The sequence below is a fragment of the Sprattus sprattus genome (assembly GCF_963457725.1).
Source record: "Sprattus sprattus genome assembly, chromosome: 12".
In the NCBI taxonomy this organism is placed as follows: Eukaryota; Metazoa; Chordata; class Actinopteri; order Clupeiformes; family Clupeidae; genus Sprattus; species Sprattus sprattus.
In genome coordinates, this window is record NC_137910.1 from 25,583,787 (window position 1) to 25,601,077 (window position 17,291).

Here is a 17,291-nt window from a genome sequence, read left to right on the forward strand (position 1 = left end):
TATACAATTTCACATTCTTATGAAACATATACCGTACAACTTTGTTATCAATGCCACGACATGTACTATACAGATGTGCGCTGTTATTGCAAACATCTGCAGGCAGATAGATGATGAAGTCTCATGTCGACTCCACTACTCCACTTTTCCCCTTTCACGCATGAAGACGCTCATGCACTCCACGTGACGCATGACAACTGCATGAGAATTTAATGCCAGTTGCACACTAAGCCACCTCAAATTGCCCTGATTTCTACTCCGTCACTAACGGTTTAATCGGATCACATCAGCGGCAAATTTGGAAAAGAAACGTTAGATCACGATGATAGTGGTTCTGGTTCTCACGCATCGCGCAATGTCGGAAGCCAACTTCTTCACGCAATGAATCCTGCTAACCACAACAGGACTTTGACGAACACGGAAAATGATCTTTTCGCCGTTGGTACTTACAAACTTCTCGCCTGTACGATTGGGACGATTTGCGCACTGGGCTTTTGCAATAATGTTCTCGTCATCGTCCTTTACTGGAAATTCAAGAGACTCCGGACACCCACGAATTTGTTGCTGGTCAACATCAGCATAAGTGATCTGCTGATGTGTGTCATTGGGATTAACTTTACATTCGTTTCATGTATCAAAAGAAGATGGATATGGAACTCAGCAACGTGTGTTTGGGACGGTTTCAGCAACAGTTTATTCGGTTAGTTGTTTTCTGTTATTTTATGCCTGTCACATCTACGGACTCAGTGATAAGTAGCCTTTTTCTATAATTATGCCATGGAGTCTCCTTGTGTTTTACAGAAAGTCTCACATTTGTTTTCTTTGAGAACATTTTCAAATAGTGTGTTTTAAGTTCAAGCAATTTAAGCCTTTCCTCACGGGATATTATCAGTTACATTTTAAACGCTTACAGTATGCAATTGACGCCCAGACAGTCACGGTTAAATGTGTACATGTTGTATTAATAATTAAGCCTTTGAAGAGCTCAAATGTTTCATCTGAGGTATCTGTGTGTCGTTTGTGGCGTTTTTTAAATAACGCCTCTCCTGTTTTGCCTTGCTGGTTATACTGAGTTGCTTAGTGAAGTAAACATTAAAGCGTAATTTGATTCACATAAGAAAAAGGGGGGGCTGAGGTGTATCCTTTGGGTAACGAGACATTTCATTAGGTGCTGCTCTGGTGTAAACTGCTGTGTAAAATGATCCGCTCATCTGGGGAGCGCCCTATCGTATTCCAGCAGGGTTAGTGTTAGATGTCGCAGATAAAGAGGGTCATTAAATTATCGTTCCTGTTTACTGTAATCACTAATAAACATGAAAAGTAGCCGCGCGCGAAGGTACCAGAGTCTAGTTCAATTGTAACCTTTGCGGCGACCCGGATCCGGGTGCCCAGCGAATGTTACTTACTTACGTGACCCCACAGAATTCAAACTCAATGGTGATCTCAAATGGCACATCCGAATATTATGGACATGCACATTTAAGCTCTTTGATACTAATGGACAAACGCGCTTACATTCAGCAATAACAGCAGCTTGTCCCTCCTATGACCTTTATGGACAAATATGTATTTCAGACATGTAGCCTACTGTATGCTCTGCAGACGTCATGACTGATGCTCATTATGTGTTTGCATTTTTAATGCTTATTTTGCGAGAGACAATTTCATGGGACATCATGGCATGTGTGGCAGGTGGAGATACAGGTAATAGGGCTTAGGCCCAGACAAGGAGCAGACAACGCCACGATGGGACTTACACCCAAATAATTAGTTATTTTATTCTGATAAGGCACTCAGGTTCATGGATGTATTAGCCAGAGACAGTGGTCCAGTATTAAAAATAGAATTTTATTTATAAAACTTCAAAAGCACATATACGGCAACCCACTCAAAAAGTGCCGGGGTCTCACCGCAAACATGGGGAAGTCACAGCAAACATTGGGGAGTCACAGCAACCAAATGCACTACACACCACAGCAAACAACACACGCGCACCCACGATCACTCCACCCGATTCACAGGACCCATACACCCACACACACACACCAGAGAGAGGGGGAGGTGAGGGCTGAAGCGTACCGGTGGGAGGCTAGTGGCTCGAGCAATGAGCGTCCGTAGGAATCACCCCAATCACACGTGCCGAGTTCACCCACACACAAACACAGCAAGGGAAATGGCCACACTAGGTGCACACACAGCCACTGCACACTCAAGGGGACCCACCACCACACAGGCACTGCTCCCACAGGCAGCTCCCCGCACCTGAGGATGGGGGAACAGGAGAGGGTTAAACAGAGGTAGGCTATTCGCACCCCAATTGCAATGGCAAGGTGGCTCGTAGACCACCTAATCTGGAGCCGGAGGTAGTACTAGGCTGATGCAAAGGGGTTTAACAATCACACAGTGAGTCAAAATGAGCAACACAAATAAACCAACCAAACAATGTCCATACAAAGCAATAACGAAACAAACATGTCCCACTGAGGGTCAGCTACTTCTAAGATTCCCCGTCAGTGTGGACAAATCAAGGAAAACAAAAAGAGTTCAAACAAAAAGGTTAATCACAAAATAACTTGGCCAATCCCCTTGGCTTTCCACAGCATATGAAAAGACCTCCAGACAAGGGTCTAACGAAATAAGCATAGAAATGAATGTAAAGAGAAAACAATGAGTGAGGGTAACTCAATTACACATGAATTCACACACATTCATCCAAAACAGAAAGAAAACACAGTTGAGCAAACTACTGTGCCACAAGCTAGCCACCTGCTCACGGAAGCTAGACACAAGTCGTAGGCTAGGTCTTATAAACGCATCCGACGGCCATAACAAAGGAGACCACAGGCATAACGTAGCATGAGGAGATGTAAGCAAAGCAGCAGATGTTCAGCGCCGATGTAGCCGACTGGCGGCCGCACCCCAACTAAATAGCACTCCCTGAAATACACAAAAGATCTGCTTAAAACCAGGTCCTACATTAACCAGTCAACTAGTGATCAATGATGCAACATACCTATGGTTAATGGCGTTGAGTCACGAGAGCCCACTCCGCCGATGACGGGGCTGCCAGGGAGTTTCTACAACACGAAACATTCCCTATAATCCCACGCTATGAAATCAACGAGTAGAAAGACAAAGGGGGCTAGTCATACCTGTGGCTCTATGGTGGAACGGATCACCAAGTCAGACGTTGGATCAATGGACAGGTAAGCAAGACAAGCATCGAGTGCCGATGACGTCACTCACCAAAAGAAAAGTCCCGGTTTAAAACAGGGCTTAGACATCGCGGTTGGCTTGCAGTTAACTGCCCAGAGCCACTCACTGCAAAGCACGCTAAATAGCTGGGAGGAGTAAGCCAGGTAGTTTCAACCTGCTACAATCTGCCCCCCTTTCTAAATCGTCGCCCCGACGATTAAACAAAAAAAACACTAACCATAAACCCGGAGCGGAGCTAGACGGGGCTTCAGTGGGAAGACATTGAACTACGCACTGGGTCAGAGGCCTGCACGGCCCCAGTAGGCAGAACCGATATAGGACATGGCAGGTGGTGGACATTTGAGTGTTTTCCCACAGTGGACCGGGATGTTTTCCGCCTGGACGCCTCACCGACATCAGGGTAGGCCGGTGGTGAAGCTGTCAAGGAGGTGGATAGATCATCCATCGCATCACAAGGTGGTGATTGTGCCAAAGAGCTAGGCAATGGAAGGGGTATACCTGATGGCGTAGGCTGGAGCTGCGAAGCCAGATTAGTTATGGCAGCTGGTCTACTGGACTCGGGCAAGCCAGGAGCAGCCGGCCCTTCCCGTCTCAGAACCATCAGGTCGGAGTCAGAATAGGGGTCGTCCTTGGGTGGCCGAGGCTCAGGAGTGGGGTTGGTGGCTAAAGGTTCCACTGGACTGGCTGAAGCGTAGAAGGGGTTTTGAACCACAGCCTTCAGGAGAGAACGGTGCACTTGACGAGCCTTAGTAAGGTCGGCTCTTGGTGCCACTGTATAAACCGACCCGCCATCCTTAGGTGCCCTAAGAATTTGATGCACCACTGGGCTCCACAGGTCGCAAATGTTATGGCGCCCCCGAGTGCTGAAGTCACGCAACCATACCTGCTGACCCTCCCCTAGTGGAGCATCACGGACATGCTGGTCATAATTCTTTTTCCGGTGTGCCGCCGCTATGTCCAAACGCTCTCTGGCCCCTTGGAATGCTACCTGTAGTCGAGCCTGGTGCTCCTGAACCCACTTGTGAACCGTGCCGCCGACCGGATCCTGAATTCTGCCCAGGAGGAAATCGACTGGCAATCCAGGTTCTCTGCCGAACATGATGAAGAACGGTGACTCTCCAGTGGACTGGTGGGGGGTGGTATTGTAACAAAAGAGTACCTGCGGCAGACAGGATGGCCAGTCCTGCTTTCTAGAAACAGGGAGGGTCCGCAACAAGTTGTGGAGGGTCCTATTAAATCTCTCACATTGGCCATTGCCAGAGGGATGGTATGGGGTGGTTCGAGTCTTTTGGATTCCATAAAAGCCACACAGTTGCTGGATCAGAGATCCTTCAAAACTGCGGCCCTGATTGGAGTGAATCCGAGCAGGGACCCAGAACTTGGAAAACCATTCTGCTACCAGCACCCGGGCTACGGTGGGAGCACGCTGATCACGGGTGGGGACTGCCATAGTGTATTTATTTACCAGTGGCGGCTGGTGGTTTTTAAAGTGAGGGAGGAAGGACTGTGTGCCTGGTTGCCATTGGCCTGCTTATTCCGTTGGTGGCATAAGTATGTGAGATACAAGTTGTTTCAGGGTGTTTTTGTGGACTACAGTACTACAAAATAGCAGGCAGGGATACATTTGATACAAAGCCACCAGTGTGGCACCTTTGTACTTAAAAAGCTGGTGGGCAGCATGTCCTTGGACTAGACAAGGCCAGAAGGAAATGATGCAAAGCCAATTAGTCAAATCAGGCCTACTCTTGATTTTAAAAACTACATTCTAAATTTTGGGCCTACCATTTGGCCTATTTTCCCCCTCAATTACTAAAGCTATTGGTTATTATTTGACTAATTTTATTTTCAGCTGCAATTGTTTTAAGAAAATTAAGACACAAGACCAAAAGTGATGCCATTTAAAATGCTCTGAATCATTCACTAACATCCTTTCCACAATATTAAACAACAAGTTACAAAGGCAACAAGTAAGAGAACATTATTTCAGAACTATTAACATGGGCTGTTAGTCTAACATTGTTTGTGGCAAATGTGTATGTTAATGGATGTTTCAGAATGTTGGTCAATGTGTTGGCTAATTAGAATAGATACGAAACACATCGCGATCTGAAACATTCATTAACAATTTCCATTCAGAATGTCAGCTGAACGTGAACAGTCAGACTAACAATAGGCGTATGAACGATTAAAAAACAAAACAGTACAGCCGATTGTTTTTTTTATGGTACCAGTGAGCTATAAGTATTTCGCATACCAGTTAGCATTAACGGCAGCGGTTTTACCATTGGGTTTAGTGACTTGAATTTTTGGAACAGGTTTCCCTGTTGTTTTGATACTAACCTTCTCTCTGTAGCTCAATGAATAAAACGGTTTGTTCAATAAAACATGAACAATATCTTCGTTTTCCATTGCACATCCTCTTTATTTGCCATCTTTCTACAACAATCTTTAAGGGTGATGTGTTATTGATATCCTTCTGCAGAGAATGGTATTAATGTCTAATCCCCTCCCTCCAACGCCAAATCCGTTGTTTATTGGTTAAGCGATGTTGGCGCAGACTCAGACGCTAGGGAGGTCTTTCCTCCCCTGGGCAATGTAAGTGAATGAGCCCCAAGAACCGCCAGTATCAGAGACAGATTACATTGATCTCAATGGGAGCCAAAGGGAGGACGTCCTCCGTGCAGTAATTTCTTGTTACGATAGGGGGTGCTAATGTTATTTTAACTCAGGGAAACTAATTATAATATGCATAGTATTAAATACTGATATCAAACTGCATTTTGCAGGAGTTTAGTCAGTTCAATTACAAAAATACATTTCTCAAAAAGTTTGGGGAGGTTCTTCCTCTGTTTCCTCAATGGAAGAACCTCCTCTGGTATTTACTGAAAACATCAGTCATCACCAAGACATTCTCCACTCCCGTCCTACCAGGTTCTAAGGTGGTGTAGTCGATCGCCAAGATCTCGTTGGGTCGGGAAGCCAACAAATGCCCATGAAACTTTGGGCTGCTGGTTGAGTGTTCTTGGAAACCTGGCATCTCTCAAATGCCTGACACCACTGTGCCACTTCTGTGGACATACCCGGCCAGAAACATCTTTGCCGCAACAACTCTAGTGTTCGCTCCACCCCCTGGTGGCCATGCTCTTGGTGAACCTGAGTCAGCACTTCCTGTTATAATGCTGCAAGCAGCAACACTTGGAGCACCGACTCTTTTCCGTCAGGGCGCAACACTTCGCGATATATGATCTCCCCGGTTTCCCGTAGGCGATCCCACTGGCGAAGCAGTGCCAACACCGTTGGAGACACCTGCTTCAGCTCCTCTGAGTTAGGCCGCTGCTTACGTTGCCAAAACCGCAGGAGTTCCCGGATAGCAGGATCAGCCTGCTGGAGTGCTGAAACATCAGCGGGCCGACGGGCTGCCTCCACCGGTCCCAGCGGTAATACCTGCTGGAGTGGTTCAGGCAAGGGGGTGCCTGGAAGCATGGCCTGCATGTCCACGGGGCCTGGGGGGTATTGGCGAGACAAGGCGTCCGCATTTCCATTACTCCTACCAGAACGGTACTTTAGCTCAAAGTCGAAGGCAGCAAGCTGGGCTGCCCAGCGCTGTTAATTGGCGCCCAACTTTGCCGATGTTAAATGACTGAGAGAGTTGATATCGGTAAAGACCAGGCATTTGTGACCCAACAAATACTCCCGGAACTTTTCGGTCATAGCCCATTTAAGGGCTAGAAATTCCAGTTTCATGGAGCTATAGTTGGTCATATTACGCTCCGTGGGCTTCAACCCCCGACTGGCGTAGGCTATCGGCCTTACCTTACCCTGTTGCTCTTGGGAGAGTACTGCTCCCAGACCCCCGTAGCTGGCATCAACCTCCAAAATAAATGGAAGGGAAAAGTCTGCATAAGCAAGCACTGGCGCTGTGGTTAGTTTATGTCTCAGTGCTTCAAAGCTGCCCCTACACTCATCGCTCCAGGTTCTAATATGGTTCTGCTCCGACCTCCGTTTTGACTTGGGGTTGCTTTGAGCAGCCACCAAACGATGGAGAGGTGCAGCCAACTTGGCAAACCCTTGCACAAAACGGCGGTAATAGCTGGCGAACCCCAGAAAAGAACGAAGCTCCGAGATGGTGGTCGGGGTCTGCCAGTTAGCAACAACCTCAATTTTGGTTGGGTCTGTGGCCACAGCCCGGTCAGAGATCACATGACCCAAGTATTGGGTATATAGGCCGTCCCTCGATGTACGTGGACTAACGCCGGAGAGGCCAGCAGGCCAACAGGTAGACCGGAATCCCGAGGCTCAAAGAGTACAGTGGGCCCTGAATACTGTGCTGAACAAGTGGCTGCCACAAGCTTGATCACTCCACCGGGAATACGACAAGCCTTCCTACCCCTGACCTTGACCATACCTGGAGCAGAACTGGGTACCTGTATGCTACAACAATAGCAGTGTTGGAGCGCCTGCAGAACAGAGACTGGAGCCTCAGACACAGAGGGCAGATCAAAGAAAGCCACACCATGCTCTCCAAATAGCTCCTGATAGCATTTGCGGATCACATTCATCCCCAGAATACCAGGAACCTGGGGGGACGGGCTGTTTGGAGGATCACAAACCACCAACACGCCACACTTTGGCATTCATTTCCCACAGAGTCGAAAGACACTCTCCGTGATTGTTGACACCATGGACCCCGTGTCAATCAACGAAGGTACCTCTACTCCCCCAAATAACACCGTAATATGAGGGCATGATGACATCAACTTGGACGCACTCCCCCACCCCTGGGACCCAAGCCCTGAGCCAATAGTGGCCCCACCCGAACTAAGGCTCGGCAGTTTGGTGGGCACTAGTTTTCCGACTCTGGCGCTACACGAGGTTGATTACCCAAATGTCGCGGGGCCTAGGAAGGAGGTTGAAAGCGAGCGGGAGCGCGAACTCCATCGCATTCTGCAGCAAAATGGCCAGGCTGTCGGCACCGCCTGCATGTCTGAGAAGGATCGCGGGGGGAGCGACTGCGTTGGGCAGAATTTTGCAAAAGTGACAGAGTCTGAGTGAGCTTCTGCAATTGTTCTTGTTGGCTTTTCAGCTGCTCTTGCTGACCCTTCAACAAGACCCTGATCTCACTCAGTTCAGAAGCAGGCGGCGCTGGGACCAAATTCTGGGAACCACCTTGAACCCTGTACTGAAGGCCCAGTGCTGAGGGGACAGAGTAACTGCGGCCTCTCACACCACCAGGTAAACCCTCCCGCTCCCACCTGATGGCCTCACTCCGCACCTCTAGCAAAGTGGCAGTCGGCTGCCGGCGTACCATCTGCTTGAGTTCACGACGCAAAGCCCCATCAAGGACAACATAAACATAAGTTTCAGCAAGGCCAGGGAGAACTCCTGCAAGGATTCCCCTTCTTGCTGCCTTCTGGAGAAGAAGAACTCCTGTAGGGCTACATAGGAATCAGTGCAACCGTACACTTCCCGCAAAACTGCAAGTATTCGGTCTGGGTCTGCCCGATCAGTACGTGGATGGTATTTTAGCTCATCCCGAGCTTCCCCCTCTAAGTGGTCGTAAAGAAAGAACGCATTATCGACAGAGGTCAGATGTCTTGCTCTTATGCAAGCTTCGGCCTCCTCAATCCACTCCTTCAATTTCTGACTTGACCCTCCACTGAACATGGGGCCTTTCCGATCACGAGGGACAAAAATTAACCTGTCTCGGGTAGGGCCCGCCATCAGGGCCGGGGCTGATGCAGAGGCCGGGGCTGATGCCGAGACCAGAGCCTGACGTAGGTGCTCATTATTAACTGTTAGCTGTGCAATTCTGTCCCTCAACCGCTGCAATTCATTACCCTCATCGCCCTTTGGGTCCATATTAGAGCAGAGCACAATTTAATTAGTAAAAAAACCCCTACCTTACCTGCCTTGTTACCTGTCTACCCAAGGAACAGCTGCTGCTTTGCTTATGACGGAGAAAAAAAAAACAGAAGAACGGCACAAAAGGAATAGGAAAAAAAAGAGAAGAACAAAAATAGAGCTGGAACACGTCTCTGGCTTTACCAAGACATCCTGCCGACTACGCCAAATGTGGCAGGTGGAGATACAGGTAATAGGGCTTAGGCCCAGACAAGGAGCAGACTACGCCACGATGGGACTTACACCCAAAGAATTAGTTATTTTATTCTGATAAGGCACTCAGGTTCATGGATGGATTAGCCAGAGACAGTGGTCCAGTATAAAAAATTGAATTTTATTTATAAAACTTCAAAAGCACATATACGGCAACCCACTCAAAAAGTGCCGGGGTCTCACCGCAAACATGGGGAAGTCACAGCAAACATTGGGGAGTCACAGCAACCAAATGCACTACACACCACAGCAAACAACACACGCGCACACACGATCACTCCACCCGATTCACAGGACCCACACACCCACACACACACACCAGAGAGAGGGGGAGGTGAGGGCTGAAGCTTACCGGTGGGAGGCTAGTGGCTTCTAAGTTTCCCGTCAGTGTGGACAAACCAAGGAAAACAAAAAGAGTTCAAACAAAAAGGTTAATCACAAAATAACTTGGCCAATCCCCTCCACAGCATATGAAAAGGCCTCCAGACAAGGGTGTAATGAAATAAGCAAATAAATTAATGTAAAGAGAAAACAATGAGTGAGGGTAACTCAATTACACATGAATTCACACACATTCATCCAAAACAGGGACTGGCGTAAGAAAACACAGTTGAGCAAACTACTGTGCCACAAGCTAGCCTGCTGCTCACGGGAGCTAGACACAAGTCGTAGGCTAGGTCTTATAAACGCATCAGACGGCCATAACAAAGGAGACCGCGGGCAAAACGTAGCATGAGGAGATGTAAGCAAAGCAGCAGATGTTCAGCGCCGATGTAGCCGACTGGCGGCCGCACCCCAACTAAATAGCACTCCCTGAAATACAGAAAAGATCTGCTTAAAACCAGGTCCTACATTAACCAGTCAACTATTGATCAATGATGCAACATACCTATGGTTAACGGCGTTGAGTCACGAGAGCCCACTCCACCGATGACGGGGCTGCTGCAGCCAGGGAGTTCCTACACGGAACATTTCCTATAATCCCACGCTATGAAATCAACGAGTAGAAAGACAAAGGGGGCTAGTCATACCTGTAACAGGGCTTAGACATTGCGGTTGGCTTGCAGTTAACTGCCCAGAGCCACTCACTGCAAAGCAAGCTAAATAGCTGGGAGGAGTAAGCCAGGTAGCTTCAACCTGCTACACATGTTTTAATGGATAAGGTGTTTGAAATAGTTAAGTCCTTCATCTGGTTAATATTGTTTTAATTTTAAGGTGTGGGATTGTCCTGCTTATCAAAAGGTTAATCAGCAACATTACACAGCTTGTGTTGCAATTGGGATCTTTGGATGTTCTTGTTCAGTGCTGCAGCCCGCAATGTGTCACACTGATGAAGCTAGGTCACCTTGTCAATTACCTTTTACAAATTATAACACAAAGGGCTATGCGGGAAATCAATTGTGACTCTAGTTGCCTCTGTATTTTATGCATCAAGTCTGTTTGGCAACTAAGACATGGAAAGCAGAAGTGGGTCAGTGGTACCAGCAGTCTCTTGGCATTTTAATGACGTCTGATTTATGATCAGAGGTGCATGTCCTAAACTCACTCTCACTGAAAGCTGTTGACACGGTTAGGAAGGCTGCTTACACAGACAAGTTCAATAGAAATGGGATGTAATGTTTTTTTCTGGTAAGAAAATGAATCAGATATGATATTTAAACCCACATCAATTTCAACTGCATTATCCCTTTTGGCTTTTAGTCAAAACACTGCACAGCCATTCTTAGGAAATCATCCATATTTTAGGAAACATGTCTCTCTGCCTATTCAGCAGCTGCATATCCTGAAGTATGTCCTGAGTGCTCTCATTCCCGCTCTCTCCCCTGTCAGTGAGGTCTGTGTGGTCCTACGTAATTGGTTCATTGTGTCACTCTACACAACAGTCCTGAGATGCCAAGTTGGTTGTGCATGGAGATGCTAGGTTTGTTGCTAGGGAGCGCCAAAAAAAATGTCTGCCTCAGGTAATTACTGTGGGATCCAACTCAGCAATTGATTTAGTGACAGCACAGCTGGGTTGGAGGCTAGCACAAGCACACTGTCAGATGCAGGGGAGTTCAAGAGGAAAGGATGAGGGTTTGGGGTAAAGCTATAGGTGAGCATCAGAATTCCCATAGGACTGTGCAAAATTAATATTGTTGGGAGATGCACAATGCATGTGAAATACATGCACATACATGCCAAGCTGCAACTTTTGGTGTAAGAGGTTCAAACCTCGAATAAACAGACTGAATCTAGGTTGGCTCTTTGGAAAGTCTGTATGGCGTGACTAAATGACTAAGTTCATCTATGTGTATTTATTACCTATCATTTGTTAACTAGATATATTGCAATGTATTTGCATCAATATTTGTGTGACAGCAGTAGTATGAAAGTCAGCTTGTTACGGTTAGTTAGAACCATCCCAGCTACTGTTTAGAGGCTCATTCAGAATACTGTTTTGAGGGTCACCTCTTCTGTAACTGCCCACTGACCCATACTCTCCCCTGCCTGTGTATGTACTCTAGGCATCGTGTCCATCATGACTCTCTCTGCCCTGGCGTATGAGCGGTACATTCGGGTGGTGCACGCCAAGGTTGTTGACTTCCCCTGGGCCTGGCGGGCCATTACCCATATCTGGCTGTACTCCATCGCATGGACCGGGGCGCCCCTGTTGGGCTGGAACCGCTACACGCTGGAGATCCACAAGCTGGGCTGCTCGCTAGACTGGGCCTCCAAGGACCCCAACGATGCCTCCTTTATCCTCCTCTTCCTGCTGGGCTGCTTCTTTGTGCCCGTGGGAATCATAGCGTATTGCTATGGCAACATCTTGTACACCGTACACATGGTAAGGATTTTTTTTTGGTTTTCTTACTAAATATGCACGAGTTGTTGTGAAGGTGTAAAGTTTTGTAGGTTTTTGATGCAAGTGTAGTGTGCCCTTGCTATAATAGCAACTTAAAACTTTGGTTAGTTCCTTCCAAGCAAAATATTGACCTTGGAGCCCCTCTGGTGCGGAGTAGTCAACCTAATGATTGCCTTACCTTATTGGTATACCAACGTCCTCCCAACCGCTAAAGAAATGAAATTTCACACTTTTGGTATTCCTACGTATTGAGAGTGAGGTAAAGTAGGTTAACTCTGGTTTCCCCAAGAGATGTGGATATGGACGCTGTTTCTTTGTGTGCAGTATACCCACAACTACCCGGCTCAATTCCACCCATCAGCTCTCCCTCTCTGCATCTGTTTGTTATCAACCTGTTTTTCAGCACCTCCAGAAAGCATTCTCTTCATTGAAACATCCACTCCTCTTCTCTAAACCATTTTTTCGTCCTTCATGCTCAACTTAATACTGGTATATGGGTCAAGACGGAGAGAAAGCAGCACGTTTCATTTTTATATAGAGAGGCCTGAGGTGCTGCTACGAATGCATTGTGTGGTTGGTGTGGGTGTAAAACAAGACCAGTATTCACAAACAGCCTGTACTTTCCATGGAGCTTTACAGCTGTGTGACGCTGATCTTATCAGCTGTACGGCATCGCCTGGAGGGACCCAGTGGAGCCAAGACAAGGCAGCTGGAGGCAATCCAGGGTTCACTCAGCAGTGTGCTATAGTTAGTGACATACAAGTGGGGAGAGAGGTCTGTGTGCACGTATGCCTGTGCGTGTGTGAGTGTGAGTGTGTTTGTGTGAGTGTGTGTGTGTGTGTGTGTTTGTGCGTGTGTGTGTTTTGCGCATGAGCTAACCTGCGGCCCCATATGTCAGATGTGGTGCCTGCACTAAGACAGTCTAACCTTTGTCAAGTATTTACGACATCCCGGAAGCAAGCCACCATAACATACACTCACCAGAAGCCACAGCAGGTCCGCCACTGCCTTCTTTGAATCCCTTCAGGAGAGCACTCAGAGCAGCAGCTGGCAGCTCTGAGTCATCCATCCACTTTCACCCAGCCGACGCAGCACATTGCCGGCTGGTACCGAGGCTCAGAGACTGACCCTCTTATTGTGTACACAAACTGTGCGCCTGTGCTGCCAAAACTGCGTATTTCCAGAGGCGAAGGCAGGAAATGGGACATGGCCTGGTGAGTCAAGACTTGGCTGAGTGACTTTCCTGAAGATTATTTGATCGAGTGTTCAGTGTCACCGAATATAGATGTTGTTTATGCTATGGGTTAGGTGGCGAGGGAGTGGTTGTCTCATCGAATCTATTCTAAACTGACAAGGAATGACTTATAGGCTGAGCGGAGTGATCGGCAAACTAACTGAAGGAATGAACTCATGGAAGCTTCGATGGAAAGATAAATGGATGGTTGAATGATTGAAAGAGAGGTTGAAGTGAGCTGCATGAATGAGTCACATAATGGGCTATCATGGCTGAGCATTGCATCTCTGTGGGAAAGTGAACAATGACGTTGTGGTTATTATTACTGCAGCAAACAAGTATTATTCTACAAAGGTGAGGTCATACTTGTTAAAATCCAAATATGTCTGCCTGTAGTTATCTAGTCATTATAAATCTTAAATTACACAGTTCGCTTGTAATGACTAATTCTATGGACCAGTCATTCAGGCAATGAGTGTTTTTTTCTACCATACAGGGACACATGTTAATTTCAGTGATTGACCTTGGACATCAAATGACTGATTAGTAGTGTCAGGTGCGATTATTCAGCCTAGGGGAAAGGCTGTCACTTATGACTCTGTACCCTTGAAATTGCATGTTTGAAACTATGTGTGCCCATCGGAAATGTTTTGAGGTTATATAAGATAACCGCAGTGGATCTTGCTAGAGCCAAACGGGGTGCTTTAGAGATGTCTAACGTGTGGTCTGATCCGATCACAGAGCAGTGCAGTATGAGTCTAGTCACTGGCTATAATTGGTGCTCAAGACTCCATTATCACCCCCCACACGCAGTGGATCTTGCTGGAGCCTAAGGGGTGCTTTAGAGACGTCTCACGTGTGCTCTGGGCAAAGGGCAGTGCAGTATGAGTCTAGTCACTGGCTGTAAGAGCCAATTTGAAGAATGGTTTTGGTGGTATAAAAATATTACTTAGAATATTGTTTATTTAAATCTGTAAATTCATAATTTCATGTATGGAGAAATATTATTTTACAGTACATTGATTGGTAAAAAGTAGTGGACGGTAGTGGAATCAGGAGAGAAAGGTGGTCATGTGACCAACTTTTGTTGCTCAGTTTGAGATGGTTAGGTTAAGGAGCAACACAGTTTTTCTGACCGACAACACCAATGTACAGATTAACTGTTTTTAAGACCTACAGAATTCATGTTTTGTTTGTATTTTACGTTTTTGTCAGCAAAAGTTTAAAAGGAAGATTTTTGGAAGTTTGGAATTTTTGTCGCGTTCACACTAAAGCCTGCTCCATTAGTGGCATATATAACTAAGAAGGAGTGCCACTTACACTGGCTATAATCGGTGCTCAAGACTCCATTATCTCCCCCCAGCCACCGACGCAGCCACCGACGCTTTCATACCACTCAACCTCAACAAATACTTTGAATTGGACAGATCATATTGTCACAGTAGAAGCTGGCTGGTACGGGATCACTTTTCAGAGTGTGTTTTTGAATTGACAGAGTCTGTGTAAACGTTGTTCTTTCCCTTTACCTTTCACACATCACTTCATTCTCTTTAAATGTCTTTCAAGTTTGAATAAAACATTATGTAGGATAAGTATCTATCTATCAAGATTAGAACACTAGGATAGGTTACTACCTTTCCAGCCTCTTAAACTAGATGCTGCTTCATTGGGGACGGCTCAGTGTTCCGAAAGCCCAATATTCCGAATCTCAATATTCCGAAAAAAAAAGTCCCCCTGGCTGGCATACTTTAGAACTAGTTTAAGTTGCACAAAACACACACAGCATTTAATTTGCGCAGCGGAGGGGAGACGCTCACCGGGCTATCATGCATATCACTTTTCCTAGGCAATATTTGTTAATTTAGCCTACTCTGGTTTTGAATATAGGGAACCATTCGTGCGAAGGAAATCACCGGCAGATTGTTGCAGGACATTACAAGCACTGACAAGGCATGCATGATCATCGCGATGCAAATGCTATGTGTGTATAATAATATTCTGAATTTAAGTTCATGCTTGTGAAATGAATGCATTTATATGTTTATGATTGTGTGTTCAATTCATTGGGATGTGCATGTGGGCCATAGTGGTTCACGTTGCTGTGCTCACAATTTCGGAACAGCGGGCTGTCGGAATAATGGGCTTTCGGAACATTGCCATGACACCGCTTCATTAGCTGTGATGGCCAAACTTCACGTTGTAATATCTGGTTTACCTTTAACCTCTGTGTTGTACCAACACATTTTAAATTGTATTAACACATCTACAATGATGCTGTTGAGTCATTTCAAATAATAGCTATTACAATAATAGTCATAAAAACACGCAGTGCGTGTTCATTGGTTTAAAAGGTCTGTGTTGTTGTTCATACAGCTTCGCTCCATCCAGGACCTCCAGACCGTGCAGATCATTAAGATCCTGCGCTACGAGAAGAAGGTGGCCGTCATGTTCCTGCTCATGATCTCCTGCTTCCTGGTGTGCTGGACGCCATACGCAGTGGTGTCCATGATGGAGGCCTTCAGCAGGAAGGGCGTGGTCTCGCCCACCCTCGCCATTATCCCTTCCTTTTTTGCCAAGTCGAGCACCGCCTACAACCCCGTCATCTACATCTTCATGAGCAGAAAGGTGCGTACACATCTGACCTGAAATCAGCCCAAATATCAAATGATTTGTCCCTGCGTTTTGAATTCTATCTCTGCTTTTGCTCGGCCTTTCTTTGTCTCTGCAGTTTCGCCGGTGCCTGTTGCAGCTGCTCTGCTCTCGTCTGGTCCGTCTCCAGCACGTCATCAAGGAGCGGCCGTTGGCCAGCGAGGAGCGGCCCATCCGGCCCATCGTGGTGTCCCGCAGCCGCCAGGACCGGCCCAAGAAGAGGGTGACCTTCAGCTCGTCCTCCATAGTCTTCATCATCGCCAACGACTCACACCCGTTGGACGTCCAGTCCAGGTGCAACAGCAACCCGGAGGTCAACGTCATCCAGGTGCGTCCGCTGTAAGCTTACCGGCGGGCGCAGTGCACACAGACCAGCACAGCAAAACACACAAAAGCACACAGTTGCTCATCCACTTTTTGGAGAGAGCACCCTGGACCTCACCCGTGTTCAGCTGGAAACAGCAAGTTATTACACGTTTAAGGCCAGTTCCAAGTCAGGTATTTATAACATATCATTCTACCACAGAGCTGTAGCATCACTTAAATACCTCGGAGCGAAGAGGAGAAATACCAAATGTAAATCTGAGGCCCCTTTCTTCTCTATCTGGAACCCGAGGGGGTTATTCTTATTGTTACATTAACTCACATCACAGGAGGGAAAGAGTATTAATGAGATACTGAATCACTGATAGAGATTAGTGAGATTATATATTGAGTTGATTATTATATGCAGCACTTGTGTGGCTGGTCGACAACAATATATGACATGACGGATACGACATGTACACAGGTTGGCTGATGAACATGAACTTCGTTCTTCAGAACTCTTTATCATGTACAGATCTAATAAAGATAACAGATGTTTTTCGTTTTCACCAGCTTTTAAAAAAAGTTTTTCCCAAACACCAGAAACAAAAATGCTATCAAAGTCTGACTAATGTCAGGTGCTCTGCAGTTGCATTATGCTGTCGTGTATCTAGTATAGAGATTGAGCTCCTTTTGAGTGCTTCCTGTTCTGTTGGGATGATTGTGTTTAAATGGCAGTTTTGATGGTGCCTTTTTGACAAAGCTGAATGGCTGAACCCTATGAGTGAGCAGTGTAATGATAAGAATGGTGATTTTACCTTGACTGCACCACTCATGAAACTGTTTGTTAATGTGGATGGCAGTCCGAAACCCACTTGTTACTACGGATCGGAAAATCATCTCAGAACTGAGATACAAAAGCATAATTCT

General features: G+C 46.5%; 1 protein-coding gene across 1 annotated transcript; it reads left to right on the forward strand.

Annotated features, from left to right (window-relative positions):
* Nucleotides 1-381: 381 nt before the first annotated feature.
* On the forward strand, nucleotides 382-16,809 carry opn3 (opsin 3; the record flags this gene model as incomplete). Its single annotated transcript, XM_080848689.1, has 4 exons — nucleotides 382-700; nucleotides 11,835-12,154; nucleotides 15,780-16,031; nucleotides 16,135-16,809. 4 exons carry the CDS (start codon nucleotides 382-384, stop codon nucleotides 16,396-16,398), a joined length of 1,155 nt encoding a protein of 384 aa, XP_080704815.1. The 3' UTR covers nucleotides 16,399-16,809.
* Between the last annotated feature and the right edge of the window lie 482 nt (nucleotides 16,810-17,291).